This window comes from Oratosquilla oratoria, chromosome 9 (genome assembly GCF_046742065.1).
Source record: "Oratosquilla oratoria isolate Oo_2021 chromosome 9, ASM4674206v1, whole genome shotgun sequence".
In the NCBI taxonomy this organism is placed as follows: domain Eukaryota; kingdom Metazoa; phylum Arthropoda; class Malacostraca; order Stomatopoda; family Squillidae; genus Oratosquilla; species Oratosquilla oratoria.
The window spans coordinates 67,249,239-67,266,871 of record NC_134785.1 but is presented as its reverse complement, the minus strand read 5'-3'; the positions used below and the strand labels follow the sequence as shown (position 1 = coordinate 67,266,871).

General features: G+C 37.7%; 1 protein-coding gene across 1 annotated transcript in view; it reads right to left on the bottom strand.

The window, feature by feature from the left end:
- Positions 1-17,633, bottom strand: part of LOC143028507 (mitogen-activated protein kinase kinase kinase 4-like) — a gene marked incomplete in the record, with an annotated part of 107,785 nt that overhangs the window by 87,529 nt on the left and 2,623 nt on the right. Inside the window, 10 exon segments of the mRNA XM_076190703.1 lie at positions 1,200-1,350; positions 1,545-1,702; positions 2,005-2,178; positions 3,073-3,300; positions 3,560-3,704; positions 5,849-6,693; positions 6,849-6,971; positions 10,119-10,322; positions 10,736-10,908; positions 14,991-15,109. Of these exon segments, the coding sequence (XP_076046818.1) occupies positions 1,200-1,350; positions 1,545-1,702; positions 2,005-2,178; positions 3,073-3,300; positions 3,560-3,704; positions 5,849-6,693; positions 6,849-6,971; positions 10,119-10,322; positions 10,736-10,908; positions 14,991-15,109 (2,320 nt within the window).

Genomic DNA, 17,633 nt, shown 5'->3' with positions numbered 1-17,633 from the left:
AGTGACAGAAGTGCCAAATAATAAATTCAATTGACTTATTACCCTTGCGAGCCTTGCAAGGGGGGCTGGATGGCAGGAAATTTTGGATAATGGCAATCCAGATAAGAGGGACTACTGTATATAATAACTTCCCAAAGGTACACAAAAATACCTTCACACTCCCACCACTAAACAACCTCTTCAAGACAGACTACTAAACTCGATACTCCACCAACAACCCCTAGACGTCTGCCCCACAGAAAAATGCCTCTCAAGATAAATATGAACCACACTGGCACACTTATGTTCAGGACACCATCCAGCATTAAAACAAAACCAACACAGAATAGGCCTGGCCATAGATTTAAACTGCCCTAGAACCACAACATAGGAGACACAGAGGACCTTATTCCACAATGCCCCACACTAATCATCCCATAACAACACAATATTTTTTCCCTGAATAACTTATGGGCATCACCAGTAACCATTGCTGGTTACTTGGGAGCCATGGGTTTCCTGCAAGAAGGACCTGGGGCAATAGACTGACTATGCATGTCTGTATTCATTTTAATATTGCTAACCTCCCCTTCATCCATTCCTCCATGGAGTATAAGCACTTTTGGGCATGTCATTAATTCATCCATTAACAATCTCCCTCCACACTTTCCTATCTCTTGCACTCTCTTTTCTCTACTCTAATCACACATCATATGAACCCACACCTTTTGTCACTTTACCCATCTACTATATTCTAAGTCTTCCTTTTAAGCTCACTCCTCTTCTGCTCTCTTAACCCTTAGCATACGATAACACTAACATTGGTGTCATGAGGCATGAATGGGTATACATGGATGCCAGTGTCAGTGTCCTGATTATAATTTTGTAGTTGTAACTGAGTGACTCCTGTATTCTGTGAATAGGCTTGATAAGAGTTTTCTGTGGTTATCAACATTCAGGGTGAAAGAGAATACAGCTGTAACTTTAAATTCTATAATGTGCGTATTGTGATGTATCATCGAATCAGGCAGTCGAGTACATCAGGCGTGTGAGTATTCGACTCATATTGAAGAGGTTAATCAACTTTTCCTCATTCACTTTTTCCATATGCCTAAACCACCTCAACACTGGTCCACCTTATCAGACTGTTTTCTCCTAACACCAGTTTTCTGCTTCATTTCCACAAATCTCACGTGTCTCAAACACCTCATTTGAAATACATGCCTTTGGTGATCCTCAGGATCTTGCTGAAAGACCTCTTCCATGTCCTCAGTAGCCTCAAGTGATGAATCTTGCATTCCTACAATTAGGTCATCAATTCCTGTGTCAACAAAATCTCCAACACTGCACAGCATATGACATGCTATATTACTGTAAAAGAAAATGTTAGCAATGAAAGATTTATCTTTTCAACTCTACATCTAAATACACTTAGTTCAGTTTACAATTATCAGGCAACCTTTTACATCTTTTACAACTAGAGCAAAATGCCCATTTAGCTTCACTAGGAAAATATGAACAAGCATGTGAAAGTCATCATAAAATATAAAAAGACATTCAATTACCAAAACATGGTAGCTGCCAAACTTTCTCCTTCTACAACATGTGGGCATGTAGCTTTGATAAATATCCATTCTTCCTGAAGAAAGTTTCTTTGTAGTCCTGACATTTGAGGTTCTCTATGTAACATTAGCACAAACTGATCCAACCATTCAAGATAAACCTGACAAAAAGAAAATGCTACATTCAAAACAGCAGATGGATACACTTATCATCAACATCTATCATTCACCTTAAATGTTGTGCTGCAATGCCCCTGACCTGAGCAGTGAGTAAGTCAAGGATGACCCTTCATCCATGAGAAACTAAGAGGGAACAACAAATGGGTTTTGGATGGGTGTGGGATGAGTGAAGGCTGGGTATATTCTGTGACATCACTCTCCAATCTTAAGGAGGAAAGAGCACTTTAGTAAATGTATATATCATTCACTTTCAATACATAACCAACAAATTCTATTCACATACCTCTAACATTCTTTTCATATTTCCATCTAATTCTTCAATTGCTTGACTTAATCTACATTCTAGATTATCTCTTAATTCTTTATTTAAATTCCAAAACAATGCTTGACATGACCTGAGATACTTTTGTCGCACAATAACAGCAAACTTAACTCCTTCCTTGTATTCACGCATCAACTGTAACATAATCATAAAATAATTGCATTACATTCTAATTCATAAAATAAAATTAAAAAATAAACATCATTTCAATTATCACAGCAATTAAACAAAGATAGAAAAAATGGAGAATGATAATAATGTGAATGGCTGAAATACTGTACAAGGACGATTCCATTGCTCATAAACATACCAAAAATGATCATAATTTTGACATGAAATAAAAAATACCAAGTGAGTAATGATTTCAGATCCTATGCACCATTACATATATAGTTAATAACTATATTAATCTATATTAAGAGTAAATGAATGAAGCGGCCTTGCTGTGGATGTACTGTGTCTTGCGACACTGCTTCTGACCCAGGGCGGTGGGCAGGGTTCAGGGATGACCCGTCATCCAGGAGAGTGTTTTTATGCCTTTCCTTTTGTGGCTACCTAGAGTAATTCAATGTACTCAATCTTCCCTTACAATAGAAAGCCTTGGGATATTTTCCCATCAATCTAAAATTCTTTCCAAATAGGAGTTTCAATACAAATTCCCCTGAACCAGCACTTGACTTCTTTTCAAATTAGTCCTCTGCAGGGAACTTACAAGTAACTTTGCTACCCTTTCCTCTCTTTCTTATCTTTATGCTAAATGCAGTTATGCCATTGTGATTCTTACTTCTTTTAGGAGAGATTTCTCAGCTGGGTTGATGTCTAAGAGAGTTTGGTTTATCAAATTTGGAGGTCTGTATAGGTGTTTGTTTTGTGGTGTGAACATGTTTCTGTATGAACGTGTTTTGTGGTACAGGTGATGGGTTATTGTATATGTTTAATTAATAAGTTGCAGGGGTTGTTTTTCTATTGATTCATTTGGTTATGCTTGTGTGATATGGTGTCAAAAAATTGTAAAAATATAATACTTGCCTGTTTGATGCTTAACCTGGATGGCTTATCAGGCATTTGTTCTAACCTAAGTTTAAGACATTCACGCATCATTTGAAGAGGCACAGTATTGAGGAAAATAAAAGCTGCATAGAATGAAGGAAGTCCCATGGCAGTGAACTTCTGAGTCCAAGGGCCATACTGCCGAAGGTCTTCCAGGTTGGCAACAAGTGCACTACTAGGCACTTCTACAGCAGCACTTTGGAAATGCTGTGGGGAAAGACATATTTATTAATGTCTAATTTGAAATTATATATATATATATATATATATATATATATATATATATATATATATATATATATATATATATATATATATATATATATATATATATATATATATTGCAATACAATAGTTCAAGAAAGGAATGTTTTCTTTAATGGTAATGCTGTCAATAATGAATGATACATAAAAGATCTTCCATATCTGGCTGTATTTTCTCACAATCAAAAGTTTTCATACTTACTGTTAGCATACTGCTTGGGACATTTTTAGTTTGAGACTCTTCAAGAATGTATATTGTCCTTGAAGTCACATCTCGAATCACTTCTGCTAACTTATCAAAAGTTTTTTTCATGCCCTTGTTCCTCAGCAATTTTTCTACATACTTTCTGCAAATAACATAAACAATATAAGGAATTATATTTCACAGTTAATGGTAGTCATCTACAAAAATGCTGAATCCAGATAGAGCTTAAAAATTTTCTTAGTATCCATAGTTTTTCTACAATATGTATGTACCAGTGCTCTACAGAGCATCTGCAAAAAAAATCTATCTCCATTGCAAAAGGGAATATTTTATTTTCCAAGCATAAGCCTAGATAAACGAGTCAACACGGGCCTGCAGAGACACGATTGGATATATTGGGATATTAAAAACAGTACATTCTCCGAAACAGAAGTTCTATCAGTTGTATATTAGAACTCAATGTATATTAAAAAATATTCTAAACTTTTCCATTCTGTTAACGGACTGTGATTTTGTATTTAGAGCAGCTATATGAGTGATCTACCTCACTGCAATGCTTTTGACACAAGCTGTGGGGAAAGAGACAGGGATGACCCTTTATCCATGAAGTGCTGAAGTAGGAGTATTAAGAATCCAACATTTGAAGCAATCTGTTCCTCAATAGAACTACAATTTGCCAAGTCAAGCAATCTAAATTTGTCTGAGAAGCTAATATGGCAAAATGGCTGGACTTTCTCCAGAAAGAAACTAAAGTTTGCTTTATCATGACTGCCATAAAATTGTAAACAAATATTTTTTAAGAATGTTGGTCAACTTCAGACTTTTTTTTTCCTAATTGAGCTAAGAAGCTAATATTTTTTACTGAGAATCATGCTCATCATTGTAGTTATTCTAACCAATATTCATTGAAGTCTGTTTATACTATACTTACACAATAAAAACTTTATTTTATTGTGCAAAAATAACAATATTCAAACTGCTACTAGTCCCCAACTATTCAGACTTATGCTTTGGCATTTTTTTAAGAACGTATTGGGCATGGTTATAATTATCAAAGTACTAAATATGTGCAGGCTCAGTGGTTACTTTTTGCTGTATTGATATATTCACTCCCACAGAATTTTTTAAATTGTTTATCACATAAATACTTCAATGAATTCCAATATTCAACACATCATAATAAACATTGTTCAGAATGTAGAACAAAGTGTCAGCTTTCAAGTAAAAAAAATAATGGAAACAGATAAAAATTGTCAGAGTAATAGTACTTTGGCATTATTTTAGGGAGGAAAAAAAAAACAAGGCTTCATAGTTTCCCTTGAGATTTTTTTTTACACTTAATAAGACACCAATGTAATGGGTGTGATTGGTGAGGAGTATTCCAATCTCCCTCTCTAGATATTTTGCTGCATGGATAAAGTTGCTTTTATTTTCTTTCTAGATTTGTGGCATGGCACACTTTAAGGGCATGTTTTTCATCTTCAAAGAGGTTAGGACATATGAAACAGTAAACTCTTGAAAGGTTTTCACTTAATAACACTTAATTTCAAAGGAAAACTGTCCTGAAGTTCTTTAAGTTATACCTCAGGCATGCACAGGTTTGAATTTGAATTATAAAGTGTTAACAATACTTCTTTTCAGATACCCGTTTCTCATGACATTTTTTGTTCCACCAAAACATTTACTTGTTTCCCTTAATCTACAGTTTATCTCTACCCTGACTCCATTGGGTCATTAATAAATGACTGAAAGATCATTTATTGTCACTTAATGGAAAAATTCTACAAACAGTATTATATTCAACATCAAAACTAAATCAAGTTCACCTATTTTAGTTTGTAAACCCAAAAGAAAAGGAAATTCTATTGACCAGTGTAACCATCACTTCTATCATTAGGGATAAAAGAGGTTCAGTTGTAGAGATGGTAAAAGCAGAAATCTAAGTGAAGGTAGGAGAAGGATAATAGAATTTGAAAGTAATTAGCATTACTATTTGAGTGTCAATTAGTTTCCAAGCTTAAAAGAATGCTGTATGACTGATTCACAGGGGTGTCATTGAGGTCCTGTATTGATAACATAAAACATATGCAGACAACACCCCATATGTAGGTTGACATAAAGAAAAAAACAAATTATGATATACATAGAATACCTAATTCTATCGTCCTCATTTCTAAATTAAATATATACTGTTAAAAGTTATATATATAACCGAATGAACTTCAAATGGTACATATAAATGCATTCAAATCAACAATAGCATTAATTAATGTTAATCTAACAAACCTGTATGGATTTGCTTCAACAAATATGTCACTCATGCATCTCTTCAAACCCCCTGAAGGCATTGTGAAGGGCTGTGGTGGTAGAAGAAGAGCACTACCTGAACTTGTATTCGTTGCCCCAGAGTCTGTTGAGCTTTGTGAATCAGATGGATTTGAATACTGGTTCTCCTCACAACAGTCATCTGCCTCAATGGTAAAGCGTACCACTGGTGGTTTCATTGCTTGATGTTTGGATTTCTTGGGTGTACTGTTCTCGATCTCTCCTGTGAGGATCCCTGAGTCATGACTTACATTTGGTAAGGACTGAATCTTCGGATATGTGAAGGTGGGCCACGGCATTAAAGAATTTGTCATATGTCCTAAAAGCTTTCCAAGAAGTTCAATTTTCAGTCTCAGCTGCACAGTAGCATTGTACCACACACATAAAGCTTTATATCGACCAATAAACTCTGGTTTCAACCAATCTGAATAAAGATCAGCAAGTTTACTTGTTGAGGGAAAAAGTGATTCTACAAATTCTAGCTTCTGTAAGAGTTCTTCCACTTCTATCAAAGCTTTTGTTTGTTGTTCCTTACAACATTCACACCAGATTGACAAACATCCTTGACATGATTCCCCACAGGCATCACCTACTTTGTTTTGGCCTCTTCCATCAAACTCATCCATTCTTCTCACTGGCTTTCCTCCAATGACTAAATCTCCTAAACTAACTAAATCATCCACTGTACTGATTTTCTCAACAGAATCTTGATTCACACTCTCTTTGTCATTACTGACTACTGTCTCTAATGACCAATTTAAAGAATTAAATTCAAATTGCATCACTTCCTCAATAACTTCTGGCACCTGTGGAATGAATAAGAGGGGTTTAGAAAAACATGATTCATTATTAAATATAATTAAGGCACATAAATGACTGAAGTTATTGTTTACATAAGCTTTATCAACTTAACACATTCTATACCAATGATCTGTAACAAATAAAACTTCTGATTCCTTACTTTTTGTCTTAGGACAAGAAGATGACCATCATAATCATCACACTCTTGACCTGCATGCCATGCTTGAAGCTCTAGCCAAATGTTCTCATTGAGTTCTTTTCTATAAAGTTCCTCTTCTTCACTCTAAAAACAAATTAATAATAATAAGAACAAGAAGAAAAGCAACAACAACAATAACAAGTTGCCTCAAGTTTTGCTGTCAGAATACCCACAGCCCTACAATGGCTGGCAATAATCCTCAGGTCCTCCCACAGCTTTGGATTGTTTTGAGTTGTATTGGTGCAGAACTATTTCTATGTTACTATCTTAGAGTGGTGGGAGAAGGGCAGCAGTCACTGGTTATGAGCTCTTTATATATGAAAAGGTTTAGAAAATAAAGCTTCAATTGACAGAGACCTTAGGCCTAGTCTCAAGACTCAGTAACAGCCCCTCAGGACTATGCCCCCTGACGGAGATATAGGATTGACAATGGGCACCTCTGCTGCCCATCTTACAGGACCACAACAAGCAGGTATATGTCATCGATCTCTTCCATGAACAAAAACATGAGTAAATATCCTACAACAAAACTACATTAAATCCAGCAACATGAAGATTAAACAGATACATCCAATCAGGATTATTTTTAATTACATTGAGGTCATGGCCACTTGTCACAACGATGAAATTGTTGAGTGGCAAGTTGCCAGTGCCAATAGGATCAGATGGGGGTAATTGGTGAGGAATAATGTGGGTTTAGGACAGGTAGGGGCTGCATGGATCAGATTTTTGTGGTAAGGCAGATATGTGAGAAAGCTATATGAAAAGGTAAGGATGTTTTTGGGGCTTTTATGGATTTGGAAAAGGCTTATGACTGGGTAGACAGGGAGGCACTGTGGGAGGTACTGCAGATATATGGGATAGGAGGAAAACTGTTATGAGCAGTCAAGAGTTTTTATGAGAGTAGTAGAGCATGTGTTAGGATTAGAAATGGAGTGAGTGAGTGGTTTGAGGTAAAGGTGGGACTTCGTCAGGGATGTGTTATGTCGCACTGGCTGTTCAATTTATACATGGATGGGGTGATGCAAGAGGTAAATGCAAGAGTAGTGGGTCAGGGATTGGAGATGGTTAAAGAAAATGGAGAAAAGTGGGAGATAAGCCAGTTGTTGTTTGCTGACGACATTACACTTGTAGCAGGATCAGAGGAGGTATTAAGGAAGTTAGTGATAGAGTTTGGGAAGGTGTGCGAACAAAGGAAGTTGAAGATAAATGTGGGTAAAAGTTAGGTGATGAGATGTACAATGGGGAGAAAGTGACAGCAGACTGGAAGTGTGGCAGGAAAGGGAGGAGTGGAGGTGGAGGTACAATGTACATTGATAGAAGCAAGTAAATGCTTTGAGGGATTAAAAAGTGTAATGAGAAATAGACATTGGGAATGGATGCTAAGAGGAGATTGTATGAAGGAGTGATTGTGCTAACAACTGTACAGGGCAGAAACATGGAACATATGAGAGGAAGAGAGGAGTTTGAATGTGTTTGAGAGGAGGTGCTAGAGGAGTATGATAGGGGTTACTAGGCTGGATAGAGTGAGAAATGAGGAGGTGAGGAGGAGAACAGAAGTGGAAAGGGAGTTGGGAGATAAGGTTGATGAAAGACTACTGGGATGGTTTGGACACATGGAAAGAATGAGTGAAGAAAGATTAGTAAAAGAGGTGTGGAAGGCAGAGGTGGAAGGAGTGAACATGAGGGGTCGACCTAGGATGAGATGGATGGATGGGGTAAAAGGGGCTTTGGGGAAGAGGGGAATGTCTGTTGAGGAAGGACAGGAGAGGACAGAAGATAGGGGTGAATGGAGAATGGTTGTATATGGATGATGTGATCCATAAGGTGGAATGGGTGGGTGATGGGGGGTGAGTGAGTATGTGTGAGAAAAATTTGATGCAGCCCGAAGGGATTTCTCCCCCTCTTCTCTTTTTCTGCATGAGGGGACGGAGAGGGGGGTCACCTATTTAATGAACTGGCCTTTCTGTGGATGTACTTTGTCTTGCGACACTGCTTCTGACCCGGGGCAGTGGACAAGATGCAAGGATGACCCATCATCCAGAAGGTGGCAAGATAAGAGGGAGGGAAGAGGGTGGAGGGGAGTGGAGTGTGACAGGGATGGAATGGATGGGTGTGTTTTTTATGCCTTAGTTTTTTGGCTACTTCCCTTATAAAGGGGAAAAAATCCTTTGGTATATGTATATGTACTAAAACTAATTCAGGTAAAATTAGACACATCTTAATTACAAAGTGGTTACTCGTTAATTTTTCACCACCACTCTAGCACACATCCATACAGAAACACATATACATCTAGATCACAAACTAAGCTCTCCAAAATAGGCCCCCATACTCTTCAAGATGTTAACCCTACCAAAAAATCACTCCCATGACAGTCAAGAATCACACTAGCAAGACTGCATTCAGGCCACCACCCAAAGAAGCACCAATACAGAATTGGTCTGGCCAGATCTATGTTGCCCTAGATGCAATCAACACACAGAACATGCTGAACATATCATCTTACATGGCTCTGCCTTATCCAGACAACAGAACATAACCTTGCACGATATGTGGGCCATGCCTGACTCTTCCCTTGCCTGATACCTATGGGCCATAGGTACCATACAAGAGTGACCTTGAGCATTAGATTGACTTATATCCATTCCACACCCAAGTAAACCCATTTGTCACCCTTACCATCTTAACACATTGTGTATGATGGGTAATATCTGTTCTCCATCACAGTGCTTGGGTCCACGGTAATACACCAAGACAGAGCAAGGGTTCAATAACCATACTTGGTTTACTACCATTGTTTCACTATATGTTAAACCTATCCCCCATTGGCTAAAAAAATATTAAGAAAGCAGACAAGAAGAAAATCCCTTTGGGACACATCACTTCTTCTGTTTACAATCATATTCAATTCGCTTCTATTTTACACTCTCTTCCTTGATTAACAAACAGACTTTCTTGTTCTTGCATCCACTGCACCTCTTCACTCTCTATTCATTTTATTCTTGGTCTTCCTCTAAAGTTCCCTCCATCCACTTCAGTTTTCTACATTCTTTTTTCTAGTATTTTCTCACTCGTTTTTTCCATATCCAGAAACTATATCAGCACTCTTTGATCTACCCTATGCATGAGTTCTCTTTCTATCTCAGATAACACACTTACATACATACCAATGTATATGTATGTATGAATGAGTAACATACAATCTAAGTAAAAACAAATCTTATATACCTGTCTTTGGGGAATGGGAGGTTCCTGATTCCCTAGTTTGACCAAGTTACTCAAACAAGAATGAAAAGCAACTCGGTCACGAGGGAGTTCAAGTATGGATGTCTTTCTTACTGCTTGACCTGTTCTTTCTCCATCAGTACTATCAATTCCAAAAGCATGATATGATATACTCTTATATCGTGCTCTTGCACTCATTTGGCAGACCTGAAAAATATGTTGTCTTAATAAACAGAATGTATCCTTCATCTGTTTTCTTTTGAATATCCTTTCTCACTACCAAATGAGAGATGCATAACAATTCTGATTATTTAGGATGTAATCAAATTAAAAATCTGTCCTTATGGAAGCCTGCAAGTACAACAAGAGCACAAATGACATTAATTTTATAAGGTTGCTAAGCAGGATATCTAGTATAATTAACAGAAAAATTAAACTTTAATGCTTTGCTGACATTTATTAAGTGCTATATTGTAAAAATGTGATTAAAAGTTTCAATGTGTGATCCTAAATTTTGCAATTTTCAGGAAATTTACAGGCAATTTGGTAAGTAATATTATTAATAAAACTAGAGAATGAAAGAATATCATTTTGGAGGACAGTAATTTAGCTACCAATACCTTCCGAATGGGTGAAAATGGTGGTAAACTTTCACACCTATCATCAGGGTCAGTAGTGAAAGCATTGAGGCTGAAACTCTCCACCACTTTATGCTTGGTCTGCCTTTCCAGGGTCCGTAATCTGTCCTGAGATCTCTTACGTTGTTGATAATCAGGCCTTGTCCTTTCAGGAGCTGTTTTGGGATAAGGAAAATGTATATATATATATAGATTCAACCATCACATAATAGACACAAAACATCTATTATATTACCCCACCTTGGCCATACCCAAACAACACAATATATCTTCCTCGAGTAACTTATGGGCCAATCTGGTGGTTGTTGCCAGCTAACTGGGTCTCCTGCATGAGAGACCTGGATTGACCAACTGATTGATCGATTGATTCACTAATTGAGGGTGGCTACCTCTTGTGTGTAGTTCGGGTTGTATATTTTCTGTAGCCTCTTGGAATATACCTCATGCTGGCCTTTTGAATGGTCACTGCAGTCTCTCACTTCATATTGTCTATGGATGGGAATTTAACTATTTTAAAGGACACTACGTACTTTCTTACTTCCTTTATCCTCTACAAAAAATTCAACCAACCATTGGGCAAGGAAATAAACAAAAAATAGTACACAGTGGTATCACTACTCTTTTCCCAAAAACCTTTACATCTGTAGGAATCTGTAGATAAGGACAATCACTGACCTGATAACCAATTTCAACAGCAGTTAGCTGCATCTACCAAGAGCATACAAATGCACATACACAAATATATACAACATACAGGTATGTTCTAGGAGTACATACGTATACTGCAATATAATAAAAATGCAATTTCTTTATTCAATCCCTCTCTAATTATGGCTTAATACTCTGGCTACTGATGTATACTTAAACACTACTAGAATATTCTGAAAGCTAAATGTTACTTATGATAATTGTATTCTCTCTAACACTACTAAAAATATGTTAAAGAAACTTACAATTGCACATGCTTATACATGTATACTTAAACACTACTAGAATATTCTGAAAGCTAAATGTTACTTATGATAATTGTATTCTCTCTAACACTACTAAAAATATGTTAAAGAAACTTACAATTGCACATGCTTATAGCTTTCCTATCAAAGACTGAAATGAAGAGTTTAAAACTATGAAGTACATTTCTAAAAACTTCAATGAATACATCACATCACACCTAATAACCGTATAAGTGATAAAAACAAAAAACATTACTTCATATAAAAATCACTTATAATTGTTCTACATAAAGAAATATTTATACAACATCAACCTTTTCTGACATTAAATAATAACAATATGCACCAATGTAATGACACAAAAAATAAATACAATATAAAAATATCCCATGAACACTTTTCTTCCTGCACTATATAATAAATGTAAAGTATATACACACACTGGAAGTGAACATTAAGGGAGAGCGACTGGAGGAAGTGGATAGTTTTAGATACTTGGGTGCAAGTGTAGCAGGAAAAGGTGGAGTGAAGGTGGAGGTAGAATGTAGATTGAGAGAAGCGAGTAAATGCCTTGGTGGATTAAAGAGTGTAATGAGGAATAGACATTTAGGAATGGATGCGAAGAGGAGACTGTATGAAGGAGTGATTGTGCCAACAGCACTGTATGGGGCAGAAACGTGGAACATAAGAGAAGAGTTTGAATGTGTTTGAGATGAGGTGTCTGAGAAGTATGGTGGGGGTTACTAGGCTGGATAGAGTGAGAAATGAGGAGGTGAGGAGGAGAACAGGGGTGAAAAAGGAGCTGGGAGATAGGGTTGAAAGAATATTAGGATGGTTTGGACACATGGAAAGAATGAGTGAAGAAAGACTAGTAAAAGAGGTATGGAAGGCAGATGTGGAGGGAGTGAACATGAGGGGACGTCCTAGGATGAGGTGGATGGATGGGGTGAAGGGGGCTTTGGGGAAGAGGGGAATGTCTGTTAAGGAAGGAAGGGAGAGGACGGAAGACAGAGGTGAGTGGAGAATGGTTGTATATGGATGATGTTGTGATTGCATGAGGAGGAATGGGCAGGGGGGTGGGGGGTGAGGTAGTATGTGTGAGCAAATTTTGACGCAGCCCGAAGGGATTTCTCCCCGTCCTCTCCTTATATGCAAGGGGGGACGGAGAGAGGGGGTCGCCGATTAAATGAAGCGGCCTTGCTGTGGATGTGCTGTGTCTTGCGACACTGCTTCTGACCCAGGGCGGTGGGCAAGGTGCAGGGATGACCCGTCATCCAGGAGGTGCTCAGATGAGAGGGAGGGTGGGAGGGGTGTGGAGTGTATTTAGGGATGAAATGGGTGGGAGTGTTTTTATGCCTTTCCCTTTTTGGCTACCTCCCTTGAAAGGGGGAAAAAGCCTTGGTATATGTATGTATGTATACACACACACACACACACACACACATATATATATATACATGTGTGTGTGTGTGTGTGTGTGTGTGTGTGTGTGTGTGTGTGTGTGTGTGTGTGTGTGTGTGTGTGTGTGTGTGTGCATGTGTGTGTGTGTGTGTTTACCTAGTTGTATCTTATGGGAAGGAGAGTTATGCTCATGGTTGTCCCGTCTCTGTATCTTGCAGTATCTAAATTTTTCTTAAATCATTTCATCCAGTTTGTTTCATACATCCACCACTCTATGGGGAAAGCTGTTCTTTTTCAGGTCTCTTCTTTAACTGTCCTTTTTTAATTTCTTTCCATGTCCTCTTGTATTTCTCATATCCCAATAAATTAGTAAGTTTTCTCTATCAAGGACTTCCATGCCTCTCATGATTATATAGATGGTCAACAAGTCTCCTCTTTCTCTTCTTTGTTTCAGGGTTGGTAACTCTAGTTTTGACAGTCTCTCTTCGTGCAACAGTTCTCAAAGTGCAGGGGGCCATCTTCGTAGTTGCTCTCTGGATTCTCTCAATTTTCCTTATATTCTTTTTGGTATTGGGTGACCAGTGTTGCTGCATACTCCAGTTTTAGTATTATCAGTGTAACTAGTATTTTCTTCCCCACTTCTTCATCCAAGTAAGTAAATGCCACTTTTATTGGCCTCACCAAGTTGTAGGTTTCTCTGACAATTTTGTTTTGTCTGTTTATCAGGGGACATGTCCTTTGTAATGATTACTCCCAGGTATTTTTCAAATCCCATTTTCTTTACATCCTTTTCACCAATTTTATGTTGTTTTTACTTTTTTCAAATTCCATTATGCTACATTTCCTAATGTCTAAGTCCACTACCCACTTCTGACCCCATTCCCAAATTTTGTTCAGATCTCTCTCCAGCAACTCAGTCTATTTCAGTGCTCACTTTTCTGAACAACTTTGCAGCATCAGCAAAGAAGTTCATGTAACTGTCCACACCCTTGTCCATGTCATTCACATAAAGAGCAAACATTACTGGAGCCAGTACTGATCCCTGTGGAACTCCACTAGTCACCTCTTCCCAAGTAGAACCTTAATCTCTGAGCACTACTCTTACTTTTTTTTCCATGCAAGAAATCCTCCATCCATTACAGTAGTTTACCTTGTACCTCTCCTATGGTTTCCAGTTTTCCTAATAATTTTCTATGTGGCATTTTATCAAAAGCTTTTTGTAGATCTAGGAAAGCACATTCAGCCCATCTTTCCCTTTCCTGTATTATATCTAATAGTCTTGAGTGAAAGCAGATCAGATTTATGGCACATGATTTTTCCTGTCTGAATACAAACTCTGTACACACATACTACATATATATATATATATATATATATATATATATATATATATATATATATATATATACATATATATATATATATGGGGGGGGAAAAGCCTTTACTATATGTATTGTTGGTATATGTGTGTGTATATATATATATAAATATATATATATACACATACACACACACATATATATAAAACTCTATGCAAGGGGGGACGGAGAGGGGGGGTCGCCGATTAAATGAAGCGGCCTTGCTGTGGATGTGCTGTGTCTTGCGACACTGCTTCTGACCCAGGGCGGTGGGCAGGGTGCAGGGATGACCCGTCATCCAGGAGGTGCTCAGATGAGAGGGAGGGTGGGAGGGGTGTGGAGTGTATTTAGGGATGAAATGGGTGGGAGTGTTTTTATGCCTTTCCCTTTTTGGCTACCTCCCTTGGAAGGGGGAAAAAGCCTTGGTATATGTATGTATGTATGTATGAATTCCTTTACACCACTTCCATGTAAATATGCAAACATGTTATCTACAGTTTATGGGTATACACTCTATATACTTACTGGCTGCAAGAACTAAAGAATCATGCTCAGGAAAACCAGGCAATGAAAGGAATCGTTCTGCCGTCCTCCTCCTCTTCAGGGAGGCTCGCATGGTTTTGGCTGCTTCTTTGGCATTTGTACTGCAAAATACAAAGCAAATTAACTTTCCACAGAATTTATACTACATGCATTTTATTTTTAATAATAATCAACAGCATTTCCCTCCACAACAGGGGCTCCCAACCCATCCATCACTAGTAAGTTATCTGACCCCTGAGTACCAAAGAGGGTAAGAATAGTACTAGCTTCCCCGCCCCTCCTACAATCATAAACATGAAAAATAATGCTTCACATCTATAAAAAGGAATGAAACCAATCAAGGTAATCTAATCCTAATATAGCACTGTACAGGTTATTAGAGAGATAACTAATTTAGACTGATTAATCAATCAATCAATAAATCAATCCAATGTTAATATCTCTTGTAGGAAACCCATGGTTAACAGTCAACTGGCAATGGCCACTGGAGTGGCTCATAAATCATCCAGGGATGAATACTGTGTTGTTGTCTAGGTATGGTAAGTGTGAGGCAGTGTAGGATGAGGTGTTCAATGTTATTTGTGTATTGGTTGCACCTGGGGCAGTTTGCTTCTCTGGCCAAGCCTACTCTGGGTTGGTATACTTTTGGTGCTGGATGGTGACCAGAATGTAGGTATGCTAGTGTGGTTCTTCTATTGAAGGATTTTTCTGTGGGGCTAATGTCTGGAGGGGTTTGGTGAAGTAGGGTGTTTGATGGTCCATCTAGATGTGATGGTTTTTCACCTGAGTATGAATATGTTTTGTATGAATGACTTGTGTGGTATTCACCTAATTGTAGTATACAGGAAAGGAGCAATGCTCATTGGGTCCTATCTCCTACTCTCCAATTTATCATACCTAGCCTCAAATTCATATAAAGTTCCAACTTATTCTATATCCTTGATTTCCAATTATCATATTTACATTTGAATTCACCTATTGTTCTGGCCTGGGTTATATCTCCTGAGACATTGTTAGTATTTGTGCATCTATATAGAAAACTGTATTTCTTCACATCCTTTAGACATGTAGACTTCCTCAATTTCTTCTCATGATTTCTTATCACCCCTTTTAGTGACCTGAATACTGTAATCTTATCACCTCTTTCTCTTTGAATTTTTAAAGTTAGCAGACCAAAATCTTTTAGTCTTTCCTCATATGGTTTATCTGACAGGCTGAGGACCAGACTGGTTGTTCCCCATTGTATTCTCTCGATGTTAGGTTGCAGATATTTGAGTAAAATACTGCAGGTATAGTGTTTTTGTTACATTCATATGGTTGTGTTTGTGTAATGTCACAAGATTAGGACTGATGGTTCTTGCACAGAATTTTGTACCTATTATTTTCATGTAGTCTTTATCGAGTATTTTGGTTTCTGTATGAAGACATTCTATTGAGGTGGTTTTGGTACATTTATTGTTAAGTGTTTCATTTGTTTAGTTTGTATTGGGAACCATAAGAGAATGGAAGCCTCACCCAAGAAAGTAACTGTGTACACTCCAGACAACCATGAATCATAAATATAGCCATTTGTAAAATTAAAAGGCCAAACATTACCACTGGAAAATAGCACAAAAAATTCTAGGCCTTACTTTTGATACACAACCACATCACAGTGCAGGTTTAGAAAAGGTAGAGGATGCATGGATCAAAATTTTGTGGTAAGGCAGATTTGTGTGAAGATTTTGGCAAAAAGTACGGATGTTTTTTTAGGCCTTTATGGATTTGGAGAAGGTTCATGCCAGGGTAGACAGGAAGGCACAGTGGGAGGTATATGGTATTGGGGGAAAGCTGTTAAGGGCAGCCAAGAGTTTTTACAAGAGCAGTAAAGATTGTGTTAGGCTTGGAAATAGAGTGAATGGTTTGAGGTAAAGATGGGGCTGCATCTGGGCTGTATCATGTTGCCATGGCTGTTCAATGTGAACACAAATGGGGTAGTACAAAAGTTAAATATGGGGGTGATGGACAGGAGGGATTGCATATGGTTAAAGATAGTAGGGGAAAGAGGGAGGTGAGCCAGTTCTTGTTTGTGGACAACACTGTGCTTGTAGTGTTCCATTATATGGATGAAGATAAAACAAATCATCAAAACCCTGATGCGGCCAAGATAACAGTTCTTGTTTGTGGACAACACTGTGCTTGTGGCATTCCATTATATGGATGAAGAGAAGATTAAAAAAAATCATCAAAACCCTGATACAGCCAAGACTAGAATATGTATCAATAGTATGGTCCCCACACAAAGTGAAGGATATAAACAAGATTGACAAAATACAAAGGGCAACAACCAAACTGGTCTCTAGCCTGGCAGATAAACCATATGAGGAAAGATTAAAGGTCTGGGCATGCCAACTTTGAAAGATCGAAGAGAAAGAGGTGACATGATTACAGTGTTCAGGTCACTAAAGGGAATAGATTGTACTGATAGAAGAGATCTGATTAAAGATGGGAGGACTTTAAGAGGTCATGGAAGTAAATTAAGAAAGCCCATATGTCGAAAAAATGTGAAGAAATACAGTTTTCCATATAGATGTATATATGGATTAGCTTAGGTGATATAGCCCAAGCTCAAACAATCCACGAGTT